We start from the raw sequence: 21,126 nt of genomic DNA, 5'->3' as shown, positions 1-21,126 counted from the left end.
GCATAACAGAAAATATTACCATTTAGAATCAATAAGTACATTCCAGTTTACCATTTCACCATGCATTGTATTCCTGATCGAAAGTTACAAAAACTCCAGCTAGAGTTAAATACATAACAACATTACCTGCTAATGTTAAGTAACAAGCACCCGGTTGTATCTGAAAATACAAATTTTAAGAAATAAATGTCTAACTTCTATACTAATACTATTAAACAATACCATATAAATTTCTTATAAAAGAATAAAATATGTTATGATTATCTGAATAAGAAATGCATATAATTCAAATGTACCACTGGACTATCAGCTGGAGATCGTGCTAATACTATAGGAAGAGCAAACGATGATACAACAAATCCCATAGTTATGAATATAGCTAATTCCAACCGTGGATTAGGAGCACTTGTAGTATCGTATGTGTAGCGACGAGCAAGTATAGTTGGAATTGGTGCCAATACATAGAATAATACAACGAAAAATGGCCACCACACTCTAAACACAATATATTGTAGATATTAATGTATATTTTTGTACAATTGATTTTATATTAAATGATATATTAGATATACAAATGAATTTAACAAAGGATAATTATTAGGTATTAAGGAAAGTTTCTTAGGAAATGACTTTCACAAATGAGATTTAAAAGAAAACCCAAGAAACTTTCCTTAATACCTATTGAATTAAAAGATACTTACTTATATATTGGTAATGCACAACCGAGAATAACAAACGTCATACCAATTGAACCCGCAAATGCCAATATTACTAATCTAGAAAATGTATTTTGCCATAATTCATATATGTTAAAGGTTTATATTAATTATATATTTATCAAAATACTTACGCTGTTTATTGGTGAAGTCCGTAAAATGTATGAAACAGAAATAAAACTATAAATAATTAATGCCAAAAATGTTAGTATTTTAGTTCTAGATTAAATGAATTTGACTAATTTCTTTTATCTGAAATGTTCTTAAGCAAAATGTGAATAATTATAAGTATATACATGCATAGAATATTATTTTAAATAATCTGTTTTAAGAATGATAGAATACTTTTTATACAATTAAATTATTCAGGAATCTGTATCATCATTAAATAAGTTTCATAAAAACTTCATTAAGAAAAGTTTAATAGAAAAAATAAATACTCTGTCTATTACATTTGACTAAATTTTTCTACAATAACAGGAGTAACAAATAATTATAATAATCTAATTTATTTACAGAGTGATAATAAATTTATTATATAAAAATAAAGTAGCATATAATATATTTAAGACAAGTTACGCAAATATGATGTCTAATGTAAAAATTTCATAATGACAATACGAAAATTGTAAGGTTATCTTCTGAAGTATGATTTTTAATGTGCATATTTTTCGTGTTCGTCTCTCAAGAATTCCATTCTCCTTAACTTTTTCAATAATATATATTTTATTAATTAATGGCGTGCTTAATAACCTTTAATTCCAGCCATCATGAACCGATTTGACAAGTGTTTATCGAATACACACTGAGAATGTGACGTAAACTGTGCATACAAAGCTTAATATGTGTGCATAGACTTTTAAAATTAAGAAATTTGCAAATTATCTAAACGCTAGACAGAACATGTATGCGTTTAAAAACTGAAAAATATATATATTTTTTCTAAACAATGATTAATTATTAAAATTATATATGACATTTACAGATTTGTTTTAGATAATAAATGTGTATTACATAAGATTTAACGTGTAATTTTAAGGATTGGTAAAATGAAGTAAAAAAAATATGAACATATTAATACTATAGTACAAATCTGTAAACTATCTGTAATAAATAAATTTTAACTAATATAGGTATTAATTCTTCTTTAAAGAACGAAAGAGTATGGTACTTTTATGCTAAAATATAAGGATGTCGATAAGAATCAGTTTTATGACAGTGTAATAAATGTAATCAATAAATATTGCTATTTCAGAATGTAATTTCGGACATCTATAATAAAGTCATCCTGTACAAAAGTTTAATCATTAAAATCCTTTGTGACTGTATCATAGGGATGTTCATAAACTTACAAATAAATACTACTATAGAATGCCTTTTTCAGGACGCATTTGTTTTTTCTATCGCAATAATAAACAAGGGTTCCCTAAATATCAAACAACTACATTCATTATTCCGCTGTAATTTGGATATGATTTCTATGTACATGTATAATTTCCTGATACAATTTTTACACAATAAAACAATAACAAACTAGTGAAAAAAATATAGTTTACTTTTAATCTATACTTCACATTTTTTCTCAACATTTACATAAATATTTTGCGTGATCAGCGCGGACGTAGGATTATCTAAAATTTATGCATTTTACAGGTACATCAATTACATGTGCTACATAAGCAATCTTATCTAAATATATTTTACAAATTTCGTGTTTTATTTTGCTAGCTTAAATCTGTTTATATTGTTTCCCTTCTTTTTTACTTTTCAATACATTTATCTGTTCTTTATTCACTTATTCGCTTCTACACGTTTAGAAGTTTTTGCCATAGAATTTCGCGTAATAGATAGGGAATGCACCTGATGCTGTGAATTACGTCACAGAATAAGAGATTACAAGATGGAGATCTGTATTCCTTAACGCTGTAGCAGAAAACAAAAGTAAAAAGATCAAATATTCTGCTACAAATATGTTTTACATTAAATAAAACGAGTGATTAGTTTCGAAAGTTTAATCAAACTGATTTATAATACAAGAAATAGAATTTTTGGTAACTCTACAGTGAACTAGAAAATAGTCGCGTTCGTTGTAAATGCTCCTTTACATGTTGATTCAGCAGTGAGGAGTCCTATACAACTCATCAAAGTTTAAATGAAGGATGTTCATTGGTTGAACAGTAAGTTGTATGTGGTACGTGGTGCGATAGTGGAGTTTGGTGGAGTGTGATCGTTGCGTGTACATTTTCATCAGCGTTAATATCAATTGCGTTAACAATGAGTGATCCAAAAGGGTAAGTAAATCTAGGAAATCCTTCGATTTCGTTCCACTTCGAATAACTTTCATTTTATTTCTGTAATATGAAAACGCGGGGCACGTAAACGATGTACATTCATATTGGATTTCAATTTTACTATGTCATCGTGCAGCCGACGCAGCATATCTTTTTGCAAATCCTTGTGAAATATAAACAAAACGTTCATTGAATTATGTGACCCAGAAAATAATGAATGTTTACAGATTAGCGTTTAATGAGACGAAACTTTATATTGACATACATCGTACTTTTTATGCACTAACTGATTATGGCCGTATACTTCGCTTGAATGTAACAAAGGAATTTTAGTTGTATGATAATGCTGAATTTTTTTATGCTAAAATAATTACCAGCCTTATAAGAAATTCTGCATGAGATTAGAATTCTATGATGTACATAAATAAAAATTATTTTTTCAGAAAAGTTCAATGTCTGTACATGTTTCATTGCACTAATCAAGTAAGGTCATATGGTGAAATTCGATTTAATTTCGGTTGAATTTCAAACAATTTTTTTTAGTTCGAGTTGTAAACTGAAAATGATTTGAATATCTACATGCATATGTGTTTGTTAGAATTGTGAATATTTATATATGTACAGAGCATTTAAGTACTTCTTGCAAGATATAAACAATTTAATAAATATCTTATTCTACGTAAAAATATTAAGTTTATTACTGTTTGCTTTTAAACTATAGCAATATCATCGTATATCAGTTACTTACATGAGAATGAAATTTTGAGTGTAAGAAATGCCTTTGTAGTTACTTTTTAGCTTCTCATTTCAGCTTCTTCAGCATTCAGAATATGGAAATGACTAAGAAACATGTATTCATCAGAAAATCTTAAATCATAATAAAAAAATTGGAATCATTTGAAATACTTTGAAGTAACAAATTCTTGGAAATTAACTTTATCAAGTTTAATAATTTTAGTAAATGTTATAGAACTATACGTGTTGAATCCATAAACCTCCAAGTAATCGCCATTTTTTGTCAATTTTTGGCAATTCATTGTTTACTTGAACCTAACAATGCTTAAAGGCTTCAAAATCTTTTTAGACACTTAATATTTTTAAAATTTTGTTCAAAATGAACAGTAGTAAATAATCAAAATATTTTGAGAAAAAATTCTTATTGAAAAGTAAACCTTATTAAATGTTATTTATTTGAGAATTAAATTATAATTTGCTTGAAAATTGTATATATGTTTTGCTTGCATTACCTCTTCTTAATTATATGTCATTTTTTGATGTACTCAGTAATTATAATTCAGCACACATAAAATCTTTTTATTCATATTTATAAATTTTGGATCCAGGATCGACACAGTTAACAGTTTTTATATACTTATTGATAATCAAAACTTTATTTTAAGAGACAATAGGAAAGATAACTTTTAATAAAAAAAGTACAATTGAGTAAATTATTTCAGTTATTAAAGGAAATGAATTACTAAAAACACAGTATTGTATTTTTATATACAAATGGTTGCACCAAATAATATTTTGATTGTATAATATTCATTTAATTAGATGATCATTTGACACTATTTATGATTAAAACAGTAGTTAATAATATAATAGATACAAAAGCTAGGAATTCCTGAAAAAATATAATAATCACATATAATTCTTAATTTGATGTATAATTTATGTGATTGAAAATAATGAAATAATTTTTGTTTCAGAAGTGAAGATTTAGCAACAGCAATCCTCCGAAAGAAGGATAAGCCAAACAGATTATTGGTTGATGAAGCTACTGCAGATGATAATTCTGTTGTGGCTCTTTCTCAAGCAAAGATGGATGAACTACAGCTTTTCAGAGGAGACACAGTATTATTAAAAGGAAAAAGACGTAAAGAAACAGTGTGCATTGTTCTTTCTGATGATACCTGTCCTGATGAAAAAATTCGCATGAATCGTGTTATAAGAAATAATTTACGTGTGCGTTTATCTGATGTGGTCTCTGTGCAAGCTTGTTCAGATGTTAAATATGGAAAACGTATTCATGTATTACCAATGGATGATACAATCACTGGTCTTACAGGGTAAGTTAAGAGCTTTTAATAAAAAAATTCTGCTATATATTTGTATTATACAATATTTGCAAACTTAGCAGTAGAAATACACTCATTATTATGCATTTTTAAAATATGTAGATGTAAAATTTAGTTGGTCATGCTATATACATAAGATCATTTATTTTTTGTGTAGAAATTTATTTGAAGTATATTTGAAACCATACTTTTTGGAAGCATATCGTCCTATACATAAAGATGACAACTTCATTGTACGTGGTGGTATGCGTGCTGTTGAATTTAAAGTAGTAGAAACAGATCCTGGACCATTTTGTATCGTAGCTCCTGATACAGTTATTCACTGTGAAGGTGATCCTATTAAGAGAGAGGTGAGTTAAAACCACTTTCAATCATTTACAAATTTGGTTTATCACACTTATATAATAATTTATTCTTACAACATAACACCATAAAATGCAAATTATAGGAGGAGGAAGAAGCATTAAATGCAGTAGGATATGATGATATTGGTGGAGTTCGCAAACAGTTAGCTCAGATTAAGGAAATGGTAGAATTACCTTTGCGGCATCCATCTCTATTTAAAGCTATTGGAGTTAAACCACCACGTGGTATTCTCTTGTATGGTCCTCCTGGTACAGGAAAGACACTCATTGCTCGTGCTGTAGCAAATGAAACAGGAGCTTTCTTCTTCCTCATTAACGGTCCTGAAATAATGAGTAAACTTGCGGGAGAATCAGAGAGTAATTTAAGAAAAGCATTTGAAGAAGCTGAGAAAAATTCCCCAGCCATAATTTTTATCGACGAGCTCGATGCTATTGCTCCGAAAAGAGAAAAGGTTTGACACAGTGTACTTTGTTTTGTTATCTTTGAAGCTACATAAGTACAGTCATATTAATCTTGTTCTATCATTTAGACACATGGAGAAGTAGAAAGACGTATAGTGTCTCAATTACTTACACTGATGGATGGCATGAAACAAAGTTCTCATGTTATTGTAATGGCTGCTACGAATCGACCTAATAGCATCGACGGAGCATTACGTCGTTTTGGTCGTTTTGATAAGGAAATCGATATTGGAATTCCGGATGCTACTGGTCGTTTAGAAATTCTAAGAATTCATACTAAAAATATGAAGCTTGCAGATGATGTCAATTTAGAAGAGGTTTGTACAAAATATTATCTCTAAAATTATTAAATCGTTAAATTCAATTAACATCATCTTTTAGATTGCATCAGAAACACATGGTCACGTTGGAGCTGATTTAGCTTCATTGTGTTCTGAAGCGGCGTTACAACAAATTCGTGAGAAAATGGATCTCATTGATTTAGAAGATGATCATATAGATGCCGAAGTCTTGTCTTCTCTTGCCGTTACTATGGATAACTTCAAGGTAAATATTTTGCTACAGGTTTACTGAAACTCAAATATATCATTCATGAATAATAACATCTGATAATTACTTGTAATTTAGTACGCTATGAGCAAAAGCAGTCCAAGTGCTCTTCGGGAAACTATTGTGGAGGTTCCTACTGTAACATGGGACGATATTGGAGGTTTGCAAAATGTTAAAATGGAATTGCAAGAATTAGTACAGGTAAAAAGATTAACTGAACATTGAACACAATTCCCACAAAATGAAACTAACAAAATTGTAATAATTTTTCCTTTATTACACAGTACCCGGTTGAACATCCCGACAAGTTTTTGAAATTTGGTATGCAACCATCACGAGGTGTGCTATTCTATGGGCCTCCTGGTTGTGGTAAAACATTATTGGCTAAAGCAATAGCCAATGAATGTCAAGCAAACTTCATTTCAGTAAAAGGTCCAGAATTGTTAACAATGTGGTTTGGTGAATCTGAAGCTAACGTTAGAGACGTTTTCGACAAGGTATGGAACTTGAATACTTTTCTACATTATATATAAAAAAAATATATTCAATTTTTATGTATTATGCTTAGGCAAGGTCAGCAGCTCCTTGTGTACTCTTTTTTGATGAACTTGATTCCATTGCAAAGTCTCGAGGAGGCACAGTAGGAGATGCTGGAGGAGCAGCAGATCGTGTGATAAATCAGATTCTAACTGAAATGGATGGAATGGGAGCAAAAAAGAACGTTTTTATTATAGGAGCCACTAATCGTCCTGATATTATTGATCCTGCTATTTTACGACCTGGTAGATTAGATCAACTGATTTATATACCACTGCCAGATGAAAAGTCGCGGGAAGCAATCTTTAGGGCCAATCTTCGAAAATCGCCTGTAGCTAAGGTAACAAAAATAAAATATATCGTATTAAATTCCAGTACAGAAATTTACTAAATAAAGAAGTAGTCATCTGCGGTTACATATCATTAATGAATATTTTGTTAATATTGTAGGATGTAGATTTGGGCTTTATAGCTAAAGTGACACACGGTTTTTCTGGTGCTGATATAACAGAAATTTGTCAACGTGCATGTAAACTTGCCATAAGGCAGTGCATTGAAGCAGAAATTCGAAGAGAAAAGGAACGTACTAATAATCCATCTGCATCTATGGATGTAAGTATTTTATACAATGTTACACAGTTAATTTTTTATAGTTAAAAGTACAAGAAAAGTTAAACTTGCAAAACGATTTCACATTTTCAAATTTTATTTCTGAAAATAAAGTTGTAAAATCATATGGTTACAATAATCCTGTTATAAAGATTGATTTTTATATAATATACATTTCATTCTTTATTAGTTTCTGTAGATTATTAGATTTACAGACAATAACTTGTTTCATAAGTTAAGCTTAAGTTAATTACGTATTTTAATTATTAATATTATATTAGATGGACGAAGATGATCCAGTACCGGAAATAACCAGAGCTCACTTTGAGGAAGCAATGAGATCTGCGCGACGTTCGGTATCTGATAATGATATCCGAAAATACGAAATGTTCGCACAGACGCTACAACAATCTCGTGGATTTGGAACTAATTTCAGGTAAAACAAATTATATATTGTATTCTTAAATATTTTATAGCTTTTTTTACACGCATAGCGTTTAACAACATAAAAAAATATTTAAATAAAAAATTAATTACCTAAATAAATTTTTTCAAAATTGAAAAATATATATATATATTTGTATACAGTTTTAGTTTAACAAGTTTGACAATTCTTGCAGATTTCCACAAAGCGGAGCAAGTGGCACTCAAGATACAGCACAAGGAGATCAGACCTTCCAAGATGATGGTGACGATGATCTTTACAGTTAAATCTTCTTTCTTCTTTGTATCCCATTACAGTGAGCATACGACAAAAGGGCCTGTGTCTGCTTCATAGAAAACACATTGTGTTTGTAAACACAAATTTTACAAAAAGTAATTTTAAGAAATTTAATGATGCGGAAATGCATGAATTTGTTGCAGAAATGAACATTCTGTCTGTGTAAGATTGTACAATCTAACATACATAATTGGAGGGCAGGTTTTATTACGAGAGTCAAAATATAAAAATTGAAGTAAAAAAATCCATTTCTTATGCACCGTTTGTATGTTTAATAATATATTGCATTAAAATTTAAATAAATGTCTAAAATGGTGGAATTTATGTGATTATAATTATTTAAATTTATATGAAAAAAAAGTATTTAAGTACATTTGGAGTTCACATTACAGATGCGTATTGAATATAATGAGATACGCGAATACGAAGATTCAGACGAGAAAAATAATCATTTTAGTGTACAATTATAGTTCACTGATCATTATTCGTCATGTACATGAGATGTAAACTGCCCTAATAAAATATTTTATCTTGTATGTAAACCACACGGAAATATACATTTCCATTAATAACATCGTCTGTTAAGTTTCATATTCGAATTATTTGTCACAAATCTACTTTTATTTCTTATAATAGCGTGTTGTAAATTACTTCAGCTCTAGGACCCTTTTGCTATGTTGCCACTGTATAAATTCGCGTTCTAAGATTATAATAATAATGTGAAAGTTTCGTTCTGTCAATGAAATTGTTGAAATTGGTAATATATATTGGTGTACTTGCAGTTTGTTTATAACTTTAAATTCACTTACAGATTACCAAAGAGGTTTTTCAAGCTATTCACTTTAGAATAAATAACTAAAATTAATTTTTATTTTATTGTTTATAATTTTATAAAAATTAAACTTACAAAAAGTACTAAATTAAATAATATTATATCAACGTACTACGCAATTATGTAATTTACTGACCTAATATAGTAATGGTTTCTACTTAAAGCTACATAATTCATTATTGAACCATAGTCAGTGAGATGTAGTTATAATTATCATAGTATTAACAAATAAAACTATTATGGATTTATTTATAAATTACTTAAAAACTTGCCAAGAACAGCTAAATATTTTAGGTAGACAATCGACGTAGTGGGAAAAACATGAGAGGTACGAGAGGAAACAAAACTTTTGTTCCATAGAGTAGTTAACAATATAAATAGTGAAATTTTTAGTTATGCACTCTTGATTCTACTATTCTTTAAAATATTGTTACGTATATTCTTTACATTCTCCCTGGGACAATCCAGAAATAATTGGGCAAATATACGAGAGTTAAATTTCATTCTGGCCCTTTGCATATCTATAAGAGGATCATGAATAATAACATTTATCTGCAAGAAACCATCTGTCGTTTATTAAAATAGAAAGCAAGTAAATTGACAAATTAATGGAATATTTTATATACATTATCCGAGATTTCGAAATAAACTTCATTATACATATTACGTCAGACAATAAGATATAATAACTCACTTGAAGGCGCAATTTTTTACAGCGTTTAAGTATTCCTTTTCTAAAATACCTACATTATATAATTTACATTTAAACAAAATAATTCTAAATTTAATAGAAACAAAAATAATATGAAATAACATAACATTCATTTTACTTCATACATTTTTGTGAACATTTCTCATTTTATTTTATTAAAATCTTACACAGATCGATTCTCATAATGTGATTATCACACTTGTGAAATTTCAGAATTCATACATGTTTATATCAAAAATATTCAATGCAGATGAAGTGTTGGAAAAGAACATTGTATAACTGTTATTTTTCCTTTTTACATATACGTTTTGTTTGCGCGGACTGACCACCCACGATTAAACAAGTAGAGAAATCGCTTAAGTTACACATGTTCACGTATAAGCTTCTGATCACGCTGATTTATTTCAAGTAGAAATGTTCTATTTTGTCACTTAGTAGGCCTCTGTTTAAGGTAGCCTAAGAAGCATAAAAATGCTTAATAATCCACTCAATATAATTCAACTAGTCTAATAATTAAAAAAAAAACTGACTATACTAAAATAAATAAATCTTCCCACACGGAAGATTTAAAAATTCGAATTCTCATATATTCTATTAGAATAATAAAAACGAAACAGAAATTCGTTTCACTTCAATTATTGTCCTAAATAAAAATTCACACACTTAAATTTTTCATAAATCTATATGAAAGATCTGCAGTTCAGAAATGACTCAAATTTCGGTATAAAAAACCGAAATCTGATTGCCTTCATATAAAAAAAACGTTTTACACTATAGAATTATTAAATCCTGCGTCTTATGATTGATATGACACCTCTCATAAGATATTGTGCGTTATATGAACCGTGAGCAGTCGACCTACGCGGACAAAACGCAAATCTGGTGCCATAGATTTCAGTAAAATTATGAGACATTATCTTAATCAGTTAATTATTAATCTAAATTCATGGGCTAGTTATAAATATACTAAATTCTTCAATAAAGCTTAAATTAATATATCTTAACATCTTTTATATCAAAACATCGAGTTCGTTTGACAGACAGTTTACTTTGTTAGCAGAGTTTATCTCTTTTTTATACGAGCATAAGAATTTTGATGGTACCAGACCTTTTTTTACATGTTCAATTGTCAGATGATTCAAGAATCAATGACTCTGTTTCGATAAATGCATTTTGAACTGTTTGAACACAATCTTACTATGTGTAATTATATTTATTTAGTTATGCCTCCACTATCCAACTTATTAACTTTAATAAGATTAATCGATTTTGAAATTTCTTTTGAAACTTCTACCATGAAACTAATCGTCCTTGCTATATTTCTCTTTTAAGTTTATAATTCTTTATGTTATTCGTGTTATTCAACATTTTTTTTGTGTTTTTCAATCACATTACAAGAATTATCTTGTACATAGATAAAACGTATTATACATCGTCGTAATAGTCAGTTTTTATTAGTAGTTAAAAAAAGTTCTGTGACACTTATTTTAACAATACTTAGTTTAATGATAACAGAAATAAATCATTTTTTCACTTTTTTTATGTTATCTACTAAGAAAGAGAGATGCATTATTAACTGTAAGTAGATAATGAAAATATAAAATAAAGCAATCTAGTAAAAAGAAATGTTAAATAATTAAACAATTTCTGTTTAAGAACTTATTTTGTAACTATATATCTATGCACACTAAAAAAAGATGCCTATATATTCGCTAAATATTTTTTTTTTATTAAATATTTTCAAGTATGATTCGATTTAAATTTTCTAATTTTTTGTTTTCTTGAAAATGATTCGTACTGAATTTATGTTGTATAACTGTAGCTTAGAAAGTAAATCACGTAATCTTTGATAAAATTATGGCATAGGATAATGAAGAGGTGTTACCTAAAATATTCGAAAAAATAAAACTATTATATATCCAAGTATTGTAATAATTCTTTTGAGATATCAATTTCCAGTACCATACAATTTTTATGCAAATATATCATAGTTTTGAAGATGATTACGTACCTTATTTCACTTTGTTTTTTGTATCGTATTGTTAGGAAACAATTTTTTTTACGCAAGCTACAGTCCTTAACTATGATCACAACTGTACAAGTGCTTTCTTAATTTGAATCATTATCGTAAGTAATTTATTTTCACCTTGAATTTTTGATATGCTTAAAATAGTAAATTCAATCCATCCTTTGCGTAACAGGTGGAAATTCAGCATCATCTTTTAAACGGAATGGACCCGAAAATCTTGGCGGACTCTCGGTCGCTGCTACCATCTCGTGATACTTCTCTGATTCTACAAATTGAGTTGCACATGTTAATTGCATGTATCGAAAATACATATTGCTTTAAGCGGATAACGATAAAGATGTATGACATTCAAATCCAGTGATAATCGATATATTTTTCATATTTATGTACAGTTCAGTCATTCTATTTTTATGAAAATTATTCACTTAGAATATTTAATTATACACATAAGAGAAAAATATCTCGATTATCATTGTTTTCTTTTTGCAATACAATGAGAAATTCATTGATGATTGTTAATAATTTAAATGAATGTGCTCTTTCAAATTTAATGATAAATGCATAATCAATTACTGTTTGTAATACTTAGTATCGTAAGCAATAAGATGTAAATAAGCAGAATGAAAGAGAATATATAATGTTTATAAAATTCAAGGATTCACGAGAAACTCTAGTATCTTATTGATTATAAAATTTATGTAAGGAATGAAAGAATTATCTATTTTTTCCACTGTTAAAAGTATACTGATATGAAATTAAGAAAGACTGATTTAAAAGTTTAAACTAAGTCCTGGTTTAAAAATACATCCATACAAAAAAGTAGTTAAATATTCTAATATTTCTATTCACAATTCTGTATTTAAAACTATATTTCATTGATATTATCATTGAATATATTATGTATAAATTAATAATTATAACACTATAAAATCTTTAACAATTGTCTCTGCCTATTTACATCATCTGTTAGTACTACATTTCATACAGGATGTGAAATCTACTTGACTGGTAAAAATAAATGAATCTCATTTTTAACTTTTCATATTTTTCCTATGTATTATTTGTTAAAGAAATAGCACAATCGAGATCCTAATATGAAATCAGTGAAACTTAATGTACAAGATACATATTTTAAGTACCCATTCTTAAGGAGATATGCAAGTTACAGGTATAGGAAAAGGAAACTTTCCCTACTTCTCCTTTTCTCTAGGCTGGAACAATTCAGTTAGATTAGCCCTATCCAGGAGTTTGCTCCTTTGACCAGCAAAAAGCCACTCTCATTTTCTGAGCAACAAAGCTAGATGAGTCTTCTTCTCAAGAACAAAAGTCTCACAGTTGAACCAACACATGGTGGTGGGAATGACTAATTGGAAGCCTTAAGTCTGAGCCTAAATCTGTGTCCTCGCTTAAGCAACAAGGAACTTTTTATTATCTGTATTGCATATTTTAAAATGTGCAAAATATACCAAATTGCCCAGACTGCTCTTATGGCCTGGAGCAGAGTTTGAACAGGGCTGAATTAAACTAATAGGACGAGGTCGCGATTCAAACGAACGCTTTTTGATCGTGACCAGACTCAAATTGTAGGTGATGGGTACAAAAAAAGTATAAAATACTAGAGGTTTCCTTTCAGCTCTTTGTATAAAAAATAAGATTAATCATCTGTATCTTCAGGGTTACTTCACTATACATCATATTGTTTCGAGAACGCCATTAATAGATTTCTAATATTTTTCTGAAAATTATATCAAAATCTGACCTCACATAAAACCATTAACCTCTGTTTATTTTGTATCTTTGTGATTTTTTTTTATAAACAAAAACATAACCTTAGTTTGTAATCATACCAACTATGTTACGAAAGAAGTTTTGCAATATTGAATTTATATATCTTTTAAAATAAACAGCTCATTCACTTCTTTAAATTTTGGAACGAAAATAGATTTATTTATTAACGTTATTAAATTTGTTTTATTAATTGCCAAGTGTAATATAAAAACAAAATTAAGTTTGTATAAAGTTGAATTGAAGACTTCAAAAATTTGGTACATTAGCAACAAAAGAATAATATAAGTAGTCATCTTATACAGTTCATTTTATATGCATTGTATATATTATATCTATACACAATACATATATGTTAACAGTTAACACTTACTTATTTTTTCAATTGATTATGCAGATTGAATATGCAGACTTATTTTCAATATCAATTCTACTTACTCTTCTGTGAATTATGCAATATAATTTGTCAAATATCTTGTACATTTAAAAATGTTTAATATGCAGATATCAGCTGAAATTAATAATCATATGTACATACATATGCATACGATACGTTTTTAAACCTTTCTTAATCTACTCTTCTTAAAGCATGACAAGAGCATCAGTAATATACAGAACATGAATGACGAATGGCCACAACACCTAAAAATGATTGTTACTCAATATTATTCCCATGTTTCCTTACTGTGCATGTGAAAGCAAACGTTCGTAATGTGATAAATACAAAATACTTGGATGAAGAAGTTCATAAATGGAATATGTATAGGGAATGAGAGCAAGAGGAGAACAAGGGGCAGAATAGTGGATATACCAGTACCTGACATGGAGTCTGGTGAACGGCCGCGCAACACACCCGCGTAGCTATTTATGCAGGCTTCAGTGGATGACAAAAAGAAAAAAATTATATCAAGATCAGTCGCTGAGAACTCCCGTTAGCCCCCGAAAAAATGGCCTATCTTATTTTCAGGGGCTAAAAATAGACGGAATAAAATATAAATTATATAATAAAAAGCAAAGTTCCTAATAAATACGATACGTGTTTGATCATCCCTATCATTTATATCATTTCCTATGTAATTTATATTCGTTTGATTTGATCTGATCACCTTGAATAACATCTCGTTTATACGTTGCATAATAAAGTGTTATATACAAAACTTGTGAGGCTTCGATGAGGGAAAATACTGAACGTTATGAGCGCACAAGATATAGGATTCATTTGTATCCCTTCATTTTAATTTGTCAATTGAATATTTAAAATAGTTCACATGACTCGAATCTCAAAATTCATATTTTCGCTTATTATTACTTTCCAATTTCCATTGACTTTTAGTTTTTATGATTATTAAAAGTATGTAATTGTGTTCTATAGCAGGCATGCTCAACAGATGCTCAAGTCCTCGCTTATAGGTAAATAATCTTGTAATGGAATATTGTATCCAGATACAAAAGTTATTGTATATTACGCATGCACACGCTCCAATTCCCACTGTTTCGGCTGCTTTCCACTGCACTGTCGAAATCATTTAGTTTTGGACGTATTTACTTATGCACCTGTGCATGGCGAAAAGACAGTTGGGCATGCCTGTTCTATAGCTTTTTAAAACAAACTGTGTATCGATTTAGATATGTTGTCGGAATTAACATTTTGAGGAACAAATGTTCAAGACGAAAATCGAATTGACCGTTCGGAACAACGGCCAACAGAAGCTGCAAAGAAAGCTGGAGTTGCTCATAGGCGAGAGATTGCACGGCCGTTTTGACCGGACACTGTAGCAAAATATTTTACATTTTGTACTGAAAAAGGGTACAAACAAGCCGATCATAGACCAAAGTGATTAACTCCACTTCCTGAATTTTTTAAAACTGTAGGATTAAAACACTTGATTGTTACTTCAAAATAAATATAAATACTTTTGTGGAGTTCATCAATTTGCCAATGAGCAGCTCAAATATACTCTTTAGATAACACAATAAGAAAGAATGTGAAATATCTCAGAGGAAATTAAGCAGTCAATCCTTGTGTAACTCTTTTATGAGCAAAACTTTTGTGTAACTTGTTAAGCTTTTAATCTGCAAAATCAAATCTGCATATTTGGTAATATCACCCATAAAGAATTGTTTTCTCTTTAGTTTTATATAGTAATGCTTTACAATTCATTTGCTATTTCTTATTCAGAATATGTTTGCTCAACGTCCCTACCAACTTTAGGATCGCTCGAGGACAGATTTGTTGAATGTGGAACTATGTCTTCACTGAAGTAACAGCGAGAAGCATCTTGTCGCCTCTTGTTGCTGACGACGTGGAAAAATCTGTAGGGAAACTTGGAAGTTCCTCGTTGTTGCTTCAGTGAAGACACAGCTCTATGTCTTGTCACCTGTCGCTCGAATCAAATGTCGAATGACGTCTTAGTGTGTCATCTATCAATATAATGTAAAAATTTTTTTATCATTATCATATTAGTAGTTGACACACATACATCATTTGAGACTTGTTTGAAGCAATGGGCACCGTTCGATCCTCGCTAAAGCTCTATTTCATGCTCTATGAGCTCTATCTCATTTACTGTCTCCATCGAAGGATATATGTGATCCAAGAGTTTAACAGATGACTAGAAGAGCCCATTCCTGAAGTTGAAATGCAGCTGTTCTCGAAGAACGCTTGCAGGTTGTTCAGAAAAGCTACACGAATTGTGAAACATTATTGTAGTAAGAATATATATATTATGTACACCTTCGATTCTTCTCTATATCATACTCTGTAAATATGTGCACAGTTTTATCTGATATAAGTGTCTATTAACAATGTATTAGCTGATTAAATTTTTCATAACTTTCATTACTTAATTTTTTATCAATCTATAGGAAAATAGATTTCTTACAAGGAAAGGATTCCCAGTGGTACACTAAAAATTTAATAAGTTTTAGAAGTGTGATAAGGCTCCAAACACAGATGCTAATGGTATATGGTTTTGAAAGCCAATAACTAATAGTTAATAATATTTGGGAGTGCTGTGGGAAGAAGGAGGGTATGCAAGGAGGATATCAAGAAAATATAGAGTACTATGAAAAGGAGAAGAATTTCTTGATAGAGCTTTCTGTATAACAGAGAACTGTTTAGCTATTGGTTATAGGCCTCTAAAACCACTATTAGCATCTACGTTTCAAGCATGCGTTTTCATTCTGCCAAAGCTCATTAAACTCAGAGTGGGACACTTGGAATCCTTCCCTTGTTAGACCAGGCATGCTCAACTGTCTCTTTTTTGAGAGCCTAAGTGGTTAAAACCCAACAGGATTTTATTGTTCAAAATTTCACTAAAATCTGGGACATGATCTTGGAGTGTTCTCTCTGTGACTTCGACAGTGAAGTGGGCAGCAGGTATAATAGCGGAAATTAGGGTGTTTACGTACATAATGAGCCAACAGCTTCTAACATTCATAGAGTGCCCCACCACGGGTAGACTAGTAGGGGGTCCCCATTTATTGAGAAGTGGGGACTTAAAGCTTGGAAGTGCGCTCGCGAGCATTGTCTGGCGCGTCTGTTGAGCGTGCCTGTCTTAAGCCATTCAACTCTTTCCTTTATGACTTTTTTCTAATTAGATTCAAGAAAAAGATACGACCTCTTTTAATTTCCTAGATCAGCCTGTATATTCCTATTTTACTATATAATGAAAACTAAATTTATACTTATGATTGAATAGCAAAATTTTATATAGTAGACAATATTACAAAATACAGTAACAACTATTTAACATTTTTAAAAATATTTAAAAATGTATAATTCTGTTAAACGTAACTACTTAAATAATATAAATTTCTGTTATTAAATAGCATAATTGCACTTGTACAGTCTCTGTTCTACCTTATATGCGTGCGTTATCATAGGGAACAGAATAAAAAATAAGTAAAAAGTAAGTACAAATACTCGAATGTCTAAAATTCTTTAAGTGGATTCTATTTTAACACAAAAAATATATACGTATACTAAATTACAAAAATCTTAGATTTATATTCCAATAAAAAATTTTTATATATGATGTCATCTTAATATGTTCAATAATCTTTAGATATATAATATATCTTTATCATCAACTCGCTCGATTATGAAATATAATATACAAATACAACGTACATGGAAGTATTTATGACATTGTCATACCTGCATTTTGTACTATTCGTGTGGTTGTTGTTGCATTACTTTCTCCAGATCCAGATCCCCCTGTAGATACGGTAGCACAATCTACTTCGTCACGTTTGCCATCTAATCTGTACAAATCAGTCATCAATTTGTGTTTTAATACAAAATCTGTACTTTAAATATTTTGTTATATAATATTTATTTGCATATTTTAAACTGAATTTTAAGATATTTTATATCATAAAGTTGATGGAATTGATTTTTTTAGTGATTTATACATAGAAAAAATTCTGTAAAAAAAAAATAAAAACGATATTTTAACTAGCAAAAAATTGAGAAATGATTCGAATAAAATTCAGACAAAGGATTCATTATTTAATTGATAAATTGTAAAAAAATACGAACCTATGTTGCTTCAAAAGTGTACAATCTCCACCTTCTGTCGTGTCCAAGTTATAAACATATAAATAACCGTCTGCACTAGCCACCAACAGCCTGAGTACTTTGTGTACTCTGTACAGTAGTATATATTTTAGAAAATTTAATACACATATTCATATATCCAAAATTAAAAAGTAAAAGAAGCTTACACTGTGATGGCACAAACATTCTTCAGTCCTTGAAATGGTAAATGGACACTAGCAAAGGCACGTCCTTGGTTAAATACGTCAGTTACTTGTGAAGGTAAATAATTAGCTGACGCAGAGACAGCCTTTGTCAAATATCCCATCCACGATTGTGATTCTTCTGTGGTTTGTCGTAGACTATAAGAGTAAAATAAAATTGAAACGTAACAACATTAGGTAAATAGAAACAAATTACGTACGTTTCCTTCGGTTCTTCCAACTTGAAAATATGTACTGTTTCTGTATTACTCGAACAACAGAGAAACATAGAATCCATGCTAAAAGCAAGACTGCTTATAGATACACATCTTTTAACTCCACGTCGAAATTCAAACAGTTTTGTACCATCATGAACCTTCAGAGATATAAAGAACCTTCAGCAATGCATCTAAATTTAAGAACTGAACAAACAATTAGTACCATATGAATGACTGGACTTACATGGAAAACTCTAATTACAGTACCCTTCTCAGAAGCAGTAGCTACTTTGGTACCGTTAGGACTAAATGCAAGTGCTGCCAATGGACTATCGTGTGCAGGAATCATAGTCTTTGCTTGCTAAATGGAAAACGAAACGTTTATTGAAATGTACAAAACTTAACTAAATTTTGTGAAATACTCACAAGATTAATAGCGTCAAATATTTGGACTTCTCCAATTGTATTTGAGCCTGGATAAGCTAAATAACAATTATCGCTATTTATTGATAATGTACACAGGCCTGCTAAATTAGGCGGAGTATCTCGTATTGTATGTAGCACTTTCATATCCCTTATATTATGAATATATAATGATTCTTCCAGACATACCACTAGTCTCTGTAAATTGTTACACACTCTTATATCATTTTGCTTGTATCAACTATGTTGAAAACTGAATAACAAAATACAATATTTTTATGTTATGATATTTAAAGTATAAAATTTTCTTATTCTATAAGTAAACCCTGTAAAAAGGATTTAAGAGCCTTTTTTCTATTCAAATTTCAAGTAAATGTAATATGTTCAATATCACATTTGTATAAATCTATATTAGTAAATGAGCTAACAGCTGCTTCTTTGCATAGTTTGGAAAAATGTTTGTGGAAGAGTCTTATACAAATTTCTTATTAATAAAATAAACTGCTATTATATATTATACTTTGCAACTGCTGATTATTTCAAATATATAGGCAATTAGATTACAGCTAAGGGAAAATTTGAGGGTAATTCCACATATAAAAAATCTGCAAAAAACTTACTGCTCTATTAAGCTTCACAGCCAAGATAGTATTAGAATAACTGTAATTACAAATTTCAGTTCCTTTCCTAAAGTGGCAAACTTTGAGTTTACGAGGTGATGATAAACTGACCACTGCCACAAGGCTACTACTGAATAGTCTTTCAACGATGCATATGTCCTCAGAATCTGTAATTCAAATAAATTTGTATAATAAACAAATATATATACAAAATATTTATTTATACTTTACTTATAGTTCATTACCATTTTCATATATTTTTTCAAGATGATCAACAGAGTTTAAAGAAAATAGTTTGTACCCTGCTTTTGATCCCACTGCCAAAGATCTGCAAAAAATTTTACAGTTGAATATTATTATACATTATATAAACTATAAAAAAAAACATATATTACTCATATATCTATATGTTAAACATATATACACAATTATAATTGTTAATTATATTAATACATTTATATAATTGGACGAGTTGTGTGTAATTTATGTAGAAAAAAATAATGAGAAAATGTTATTATTTGATTTCCAACTACCCCAAAATATTTATAAAATATAATATGAAAATGCTTGCTACATAAAAAGTGTAGTGGAACAGTGTGTTTACACATAAAAATTTGTTGACAGGCTTCACAGTTAATTTGACGTGCTGCATTATTAATACGCAGTTAATTGTTAAAGGAACGATTAAATAACACAGACGATAGAAATATCGTGAAAGATATACAAAAATACACGTGAACGAGCACATTAAAGGAACGAGATACTGTGTGTTAGTGGAAAATGAAAGTATCCCGAACCATATTTAGGAATGTACATAATCTCGTTCAGGAAAAAGTGCAGTATTTTTTTGTATGAAACGAAAAGGAGGTTAGCCAACAAAGAAGAACGTCCACAATCCCAGCGACTCGCTCAGAACGCGATTTCTGTTACTTACGTGCAATCTTGATTGAAGTTAACAAAGAAAACACCACTTTGAGGATCAGCAGTTTGATTTGCGAGGTTCATTAGTCCTGATATGCTGTATTTTAATCCTTGCGTCAATACATCCACGTTACGCGCAAGATTTTGCATAAACGGTTGCTGCGTGCGAGAACACTTTGTCCACCCTTCCTTATATTTCTTTTTATATCCCTTTCTGACTTTATTTATATTATCTTTCTGCACCTCTTCTTTCTTACCTGTGCATACGTAAATACAAATACACGCACGCGCAAACTTAGACGGTATTTGGAAACAGATGACAAATTTTACATCGAATGATTCTTACAACTGACTATATGCAGCTGTACACTACTTGATACTGCCACCGTTCCATACATTGAACAGCTGACAATCATAGTTGAACTGACGGAACGCTGTGAAATTTGAAACGTCCAACATTTGAATTTTTACAATATTTTGCTCCTTAATAATAACCAACGTATGAAAAATTC

The 21,126-nt window shown here is 29.8% G+C and overlaps 3 protein-coding genes across 9 annotated transcripts in view; 1 reads left to right on the top strand and 2 right to left on the bottom strand.

Moving 5' to 3' along the window:
• Positions 1–933, bottom strand: part of LOC143184717 (leptin receptor gene-related protein) — a 2,015-nt gene extending 1,082 nt beyond the window's left edge. Inside the window, exons 1-4 of one of the 3 annotated variants that reach the window (XM_076387151.1) lie at positions 851–933; positions 702–771; positions 297–495; positions 1–160 (exon numbers count right to left, since the gene is read on the bottom strand). The exon at positions 1–160 is cut by the window's left edge and continues 1,082 nt beyond it. In XM_076387151.1, coding sequence (XP_076243266.1) covers positions 56–160; positions 297–495; positions 702–742 — 345 coding nt within the window. In that variant the 5' untranslated portion in view covers positions 743–771; positions 851–933 and the 3' untranslated portion in view covers positions 1–55. Of the gene's footprint in view, positions 161–296; positions 496–701; positions 777–850 lie in introns of all 3 variants that reach the window. The other 2 variants (XM_076387152.1, XM_076387150.1) reach the window with 2 other exon arrangements.
• Positions 934–2,911: 1,978 nt separating this feature from the next.
• On the top strand, positions 2,912–9,112 carry Ter94 (transitional endoplasmic reticulum ATPase TER94). The gene is made up of 12 exons (XM_076387144.1): positions 2,912–3,007; positions 4,720–5,079; positions 5,246–5,438; positions 5,537–5,905; positions 5,984–6,232; positions 6,297–6,461; positions 6,543–6,665; positions 6,749–6,961; positions 7,033–7,341; positions 7,452–7,613; positions 7,892–8,046; positions 8,231–9,112. Exons 1-12 carry the CDS (start codon positions 2,991–2,993, stop codon positions 8,319–8,321), a joined length of 2,406 nt encoding a protein of 801 aa, XP_076243259.1. The 5' UTR covers positions 2,912–2,990; the 3' UTR covers positions 8,322–9,112.
• A 610-nt stretch (positions 9,113–9,722) lies between these two features.
• Positions 9,723–21,040, bottom strand: Atg18a (Autophagy-related 18a). Of its 5 annotated transcripts, none has more exons than XM_076387145.1 (12): positions 20,961–21,040; positions 20,628–20,871; positions 19,939–20,021; positions 19,694–19,860; positions 19,077–19,271; positions 18,895–19,011; positions 18,654–18,808; positions 18,418–18,591; positions 18,233–18,340; positions 17,849–17,955; positions 14,507–14,563; positions 9,723–12,169 (listed from the first exon to the last, which is right to left on the bottom strand). In XM_076387145.1, exons 1-12 carry the CDS (start codon positions 21,028–21,030, stop codon positions 12,054–12,056), a joined length of 1,593 nt encoding a protein of 530 aa, XP_076243260.1. In that variant the 5' UTR covers positions 21,031–21,040; the 3' UTR covers positions 9,723–12,053. The 5 variants fall into 5 exon arrangements, 4 of the variants coding, with proteins under 4 accessions (XP_076243260.1, XP_076243262.1, XP_076243261.1 ...); XR_013002806.1 differs by lacking the exon at positions 9,723–12,169 and adding an exon at positions 14,130–14,331 and having other exon boundaries at positions 14,507–14,659; XM_076387147.1 differs by lacking the exon at positions 14,507–14,563.
• Positions 21,041–21,126: the final 86 nt, after the last annotated feature.

The sequence above is a fragment of the Calliopsis andreniformis genome, chromosome 10 (genome assembly GCF_051401765.1).
Source record: "Calliopsis andreniformis isolate RMS-2024a chromosome 10, iyCalAndr_principal, whole genome shotgun sequence".
Lineage (NCBI taxonomy): Eukaryota > Metazoa > Arthropoda > Insecta > Hymenoptera > Andrenidae > Calliopsis > Calliopsis andreniformis.
The sequence above is the reverse complement of the archived record's forward strand: the minus strand, read 5'-3'. Positions and strand labels throughout refer to the sequence as shown.

What these genes read in the sequence shown, in the direction of transcription:
- Ter94 (XM_076387144.1), top strand. An exon ending in TTACTATGGATAACTTCAAG is followed by an intron (nt 6,462 to 6,542) that starts GTAAATATTTTG and finishes CTTGTAATTTAG; the next exon opens with TACGCTATGAGCAAAAGCAG. An exon ending in AATTGCAAGAATTAGTACAG is followed by an intron (nt 6,666 to 6,748) that starts GTAAAAAGATTA and finishes TTTATTACACAG; the next exon opens with TACCCGGTTGAACATCCCGA.
- Atg18a (XM_076387145.1), bottom strand. Translation starts at nt 21,030, where the DNA reads ATGATTGTCAGCTGTTCAATGTATGGAACGGTGGCAGTATCAAGTAGT. An exon ending in TATTTGACGCTATTAATCTT is followed by an intron (nt 19,012 to 19,076) that starts GTGAGTATTTCA and finishes TTTTCCATTTAG; the next exon opens with CAAGCAAAGACTATGATTCC. An exon ending in AATGTTTGTGCCATCACAGT is followed by an intron (nt 18,341 to 18,417) that starts GTAAGCTTCTTT and finishes ACTACTGTACAG; the next exon opens with AGTACACAAAGTACTCAGGC.